Here is a 4,727-nt window from a genome sequence, read left to right on the forward strand (position 1 = left end):
AACTCATCAATATTCTGGGACTATGAAAGTCGCTTTGACTTAGGTGAGGGCGCAATAGACCTCAACACCCCTATTCTGTGCACTTGACAAATTCAACATATTTCTAATTTGTCAAATTTTTAAATTTATCAAGCAGTTGGTATTCTGTGTCTGAAATAAAAAGCTCTTTTCTTTATAAGTTGTTAAGTTGTCAAATGCTCTTGACAGCAGTGCTCGTTACGAATTAAATATCAGATTGTGCATCTTGTTGTGAAAATGGAAGATATTTTACTTTTGTTATTATTGTTAAGCGAAGATGAAAATTGTGAGAATAGGAATCGCGCACGGCATTTAAAAAGTTTACGCGACGATAGCAATCCATTTTCTTTGAGCGAGAATACCTTTGTGCAAAATTTTCGATTAACTCGTGAAATTTGCCGCCGCCTAATTGATGAACTGGCCCCACATGATAATCAGAAAACGTCACTACCTTTAACTGTAAGGGTTCTAGCAGCTTTGAACTTCTTTGGACACGGATCATATCAGAAATGTGTAGGTAACAACGTCAACTTGCCCATGAGTCAGTCATCCCTTTCGAGAAGTGTGCGAGCTGTAGCAAAACTTATTGTGAAGGTGAAGGGAGGAGAAATAAAGTTTCCCAGTTCAATAGAGGAAGAAACTTTTATAAAAACGGGGCAAGTATTATTGTAATACAAATAATAATATGCTAATTTATTTGAAATATATTCCAGATTTTTTAGAAAATTTGGAATAAAAAGCACCATAGGAGCAATTGACTGCACGCATATTGCTATCATTGCTCCACCATCAAATAATGTCGAACGTCCTCTTAATTTATATTTAATTAGAAAAGGATTCTACAGTATCAATGTTGAAGCAGTAAGTTTTGTTTTTGCATGCACATACATATATGCCAATGCAATTTTTCAATGCATTGTTTTTTAGGTTTGCGATCACAGATTATATTTCACATTTGTAAATTCTTGGCGATCAAGGTTATCCTCTAGAACCGTGGCTTTTAACACCAGTGGGATCACCTAATACCCATAAAGAGCAAAAATACAACAAATTACATGGTTCTGCAAGAAACTGCATAGAGAGAGCATTTGGTGTTTTAAAATCTCGCTTCAGATGTTTGTTGAAGCACCGAGTTCTACATTATTCACACGAAACTTCCGCTTTGTTTGTTAGTACTTGCGTTATATTGCATAATATAATGACGAAAGCAGGCATTACGTTCAACGAAATAGATGACGGGGTTGCAGAAGACTTTGATTCTCCAATTAATGATTATAACTCTTCACAGTACATGCGCGAAGGTGAAAGAACAAGATCAAGATATATATCAACTCTTTAGTTATATATATACAGAAGCCAATCCATATACTTATGTACATATATAAATGTTCTCACAATTCGACTTTCGAAATACACTACTTACTTCCATTATTTATTTATCCTTTTTGTTAAAAGAAAACAAATTGAAATTTGCATTCCATTTTTTTTTTATTCTATTATAAAACAAAAAACCAAACTTATTAAATTCAATAAATATTAATTAAATAAAAATATTACACATACGTTATTTCAATTTTAATTAAACTTATATATTATTATATTATTATATATATTATTTTACATTATTAGAAATCTATTTTATTAGTTCTGTTATAGAATTAGTTAGGCCTTGAATGGCCTGCATCATTTCACGATGCTCCCGTCGCCTCTCTTCCTCAGCAGCATTCCTTTTTGATATATCAGCTATCAAAGTGCTGATAAGCTTATTACGTGCCTTTCGTGATAGCACCGAAGTTGATGCATCCTTAAAAGAAAAAAACGTAATAAGAAATTGCAAAAAAAAGGTATATATTTTGTAATTATATCATAATGAAAACTTACCTGGTTTTCCAAGCTAAGATGCGTAGGTGGTGTCGATGGACTTGCTGGATGGTGTTCGGGATTTGGGGTTGCATCTACCTGACTGCATATCTGTAGAGGACTACCCATGGGTGAAGAAATTGCGCATTCATCACTTTGCTCAATTGGCTTTAAACCTAGGCTTTGCACATTTTGTACCCCATCTACAGCAGCCGAACCGAATGTAGACAAAGCCATTTCCTCAAAGTTCGTCATCGGTTTGGAACTTGGACCTCCACCTGTGAGCCTTTGGTTCATTTTCAACCGCCTTGCACGAGCGCGCAGTTGGCTTTTCCAAACGCCTAACGTCTACAAATTAACACAATATAATAAATAAACGAAACATAAACTAAAATGTTACCTCTTTCCATTTTGCAGCACTTCGTGTTGGTCCTCTGCACGAATTAAGCTCATCTGCCAGCTGCTGCCACAACTCCTTCATCTGTTGAGGCGTTTTTGGGCAATTTTTCCCCGTACCCATTTCTGGGTGTGCTTGGCAAAACGAAACATATGCCTCCAGTTGCTCGTGCGTAGCTCTATCGAGTTTGGGTTTACTACCAAATAAAAGTTAAATTATAAATTTTCTTAATAATTAAAATTTGAAAACTTACGTTGCAGAACAGTCCATTTTAACGAATAGAATTTTGATTTGAATAGAAATCAGCTGTTTTCTATTTACATTATTTTGTTCACCATACGTGTGGGGAAAGCTTTACGAATTGAAGCTTTTACTTTTAACAAGATTGCCACAGAATACCAAAATATATCTCGCTTGATAAATATTTGAGTTAATTGTCAATATTTTATTAATTTGTCAAAAGCACAGAATAGGGGTGTAAGTCACTGTGCAAACTCCATTCATTTATTATCTATCTACTAATGTAATGCGAATAGAAAACTTCAAATACGGTGAATGGAAAGAACTTGTTACTTTATTAGTTAGTTAGAGCAAGATGCCCTTTCCTATAAATCTTGATATTTCCGATATACAAAATTAAAATGCAAAAATTGTTGTTGTATCGACAGAAAACATTCCAGAAGTAATTTCTTTTAATTCATAGAATTCAGTATCATAAAATTCCAAATTGTCACAGTCCATACGAGGGCTAACAGCAGATGGAAAGTCAGATTTATTTCTGATATAGAATCGTTTTGAGGGAAGATTTTAGGATGCTTTAGATGACTATATTCTGCGAAACATTTACGGATGCAAACGGAAACGATAATTATTTAAAGGATAGTCTCAGTGTCAAATTTTCGAAAAATTGAATTCTTTTGCTGCATTATCGGATTGCATGTACTGTTATAAGAATTATCTCAAATTTTAAAATCGAATATCAAATTATTTGGTCGCTACAGCGTTTTTTGTAGAAAAGGAACAGAGTGGGAAACCGAGCGAGACAATCATTAAACGCGTTTATCTCAAAATGGTGTTTTTCAAAGCGACTTCCACTTTCAAAGGAAAAGACGATATGTAGTTCCGATTTGGAGAGAACATTTTTATCGCGCTATCTAAGCTTTTTTCGAAATCATACTCCACGAAAAACTGTCGAAAAAAGAGCTAACTTCGATACTTTTTATTCCAACCGGCGCCATTTTTCAAATTAAAAAAAAAAAACTTGCATAGCGCGATAGCGACTTTTCTACAGATTAATTACCCTTTGGAAATTTTTTTTAGATTAGAATTGCGGGCAGCTGTAGTGGTACTACTAATATGAGGAATTTAAAATTATTTAAAGCAAGTCAAAAAAATATGAAATATAACAGTTTAATAAATTTCAGTTGCTTTATGATAAGAAAAGCCGTAAAATCTGCTTTGAAGGACAACGTGTTAGAAGATATAAAAATTGTTGACAAAATAGTATGAAGATGCCTGAAAAATAAAGGGCAAGTTGTTAAAAATCACCAACAAAAATTTCCCGATTGTAACAAAAAGACTTTAGTTTAATTTTGAAATAATCAATATGTAAGAGATATGAAATAAAAAGTTGTATTGCAATCGAAAAATTACTGAAAAATGGCTCTGGAAAATGGCTAACAGTCAGGAGCAAATAAAACACACTATTTTTTCAGGCAACGATTAATGTTTCTTAGTCATCAATCACACAGAGTAAAGTTCAAAGTTTTTGTTTAAATTAAGTACTTAATAAATTGATATTATTAAACGATTAAAATTTTTTGTAGATCGGTAAATTTCCTATAAGAATAAGTGTTGATTCTCGCTTACCAATTATTTGTTTGTGTACATTAAAAATCCAAACAAAAAAAAAAAAACAAAATTTCCTGTGTTATTTATATGGGAAATCGAAAATGTCGATGAGGCACCTCTTAATATTAATATTAAGAGCTCAGGTCTTACCAGAACTTGTTTTTAGTCATGTTGGATGAGATTTTCATGGTAACTACGAAAAATAAAATATAGGGTGATTTTTTAAGAGCTTGATAACTTTTTTTTAAAAAAAAACACATAAAATTTGCAAAATCTCATCGGTTCTTTATTTGAAACGTTAGATTGGTTCATGACATTTACTTTTTGAAGATAATTTCATTTAAATGTTGACCGCGGCTGCGTCTTAGGTGGTCCATTCGGAAAGTCCAATTTTGGGCAACTTTTTCGAGCATTTCGGCCGGAATAGCCCGAATTTCTTCGGAAATGTTGTCTTCCAAAGCTGGAATAGTTGCTGGCTTATTTCTGTAGACTTTAGACTTGACGTAGCCCACAAAAAATAGTCTAAAGGCGTTAAATCGCATGATCTTGGTGGCCAACTTACGGGTCCATTTCTTGAGATGAATTGTTGTCCGAAGTTTTC

The 4,727-nt window shown here is 33.3% G+C and overlaps 1 protein-coding gene across 1 annotated transcript; it reads right to left on the reverse strand.

Annotated features, from left to right (window-relative positions):
- Positions 1–1,636: 1,636 nt before the first annotated feature.
- Positions 1,637–3,623, reverse strand: LOC125780117 (uncharacterized). The gene is made up of 3 exons (XM_049461747.1): positions 2,279–3,623; positions 1,900–2,226; positions 1,637–1,822 (listed from the first exon to the last, which is right to left on the reverse strand). The coding sequence occupies exons 1-3, from the start codon at positions 2,396–2,398 to the stop codon at positions 1,652–1,654; spliced, it is 618 nt and encodes a 205-aa protein (XP_049317704.1). The 5' UTR covers positions 2,399–3,623; the 3' UTR covers positions 1,637–1,651.
- Between the last annotated feature and the right edge of the window lie 1,104 nt (positions 3,624–4,727).

This window comes from Bactrocera dorsalis, unplaced genomic scaffold, assembly GCF_023373825.1.
Source record: "Bactrocera dorsalis isolate Fly_Bdor unplaced genomic scaffold, ASM2337382v1 BdCtg095, whole genome shotgun sequence".
Taxonomy (NCBI): Eukaryota; Metazoa; Arthropoda; class Insecta; order Diptera; family Tephritidae; genus Bactrocera; species Bactrocera dorsalis.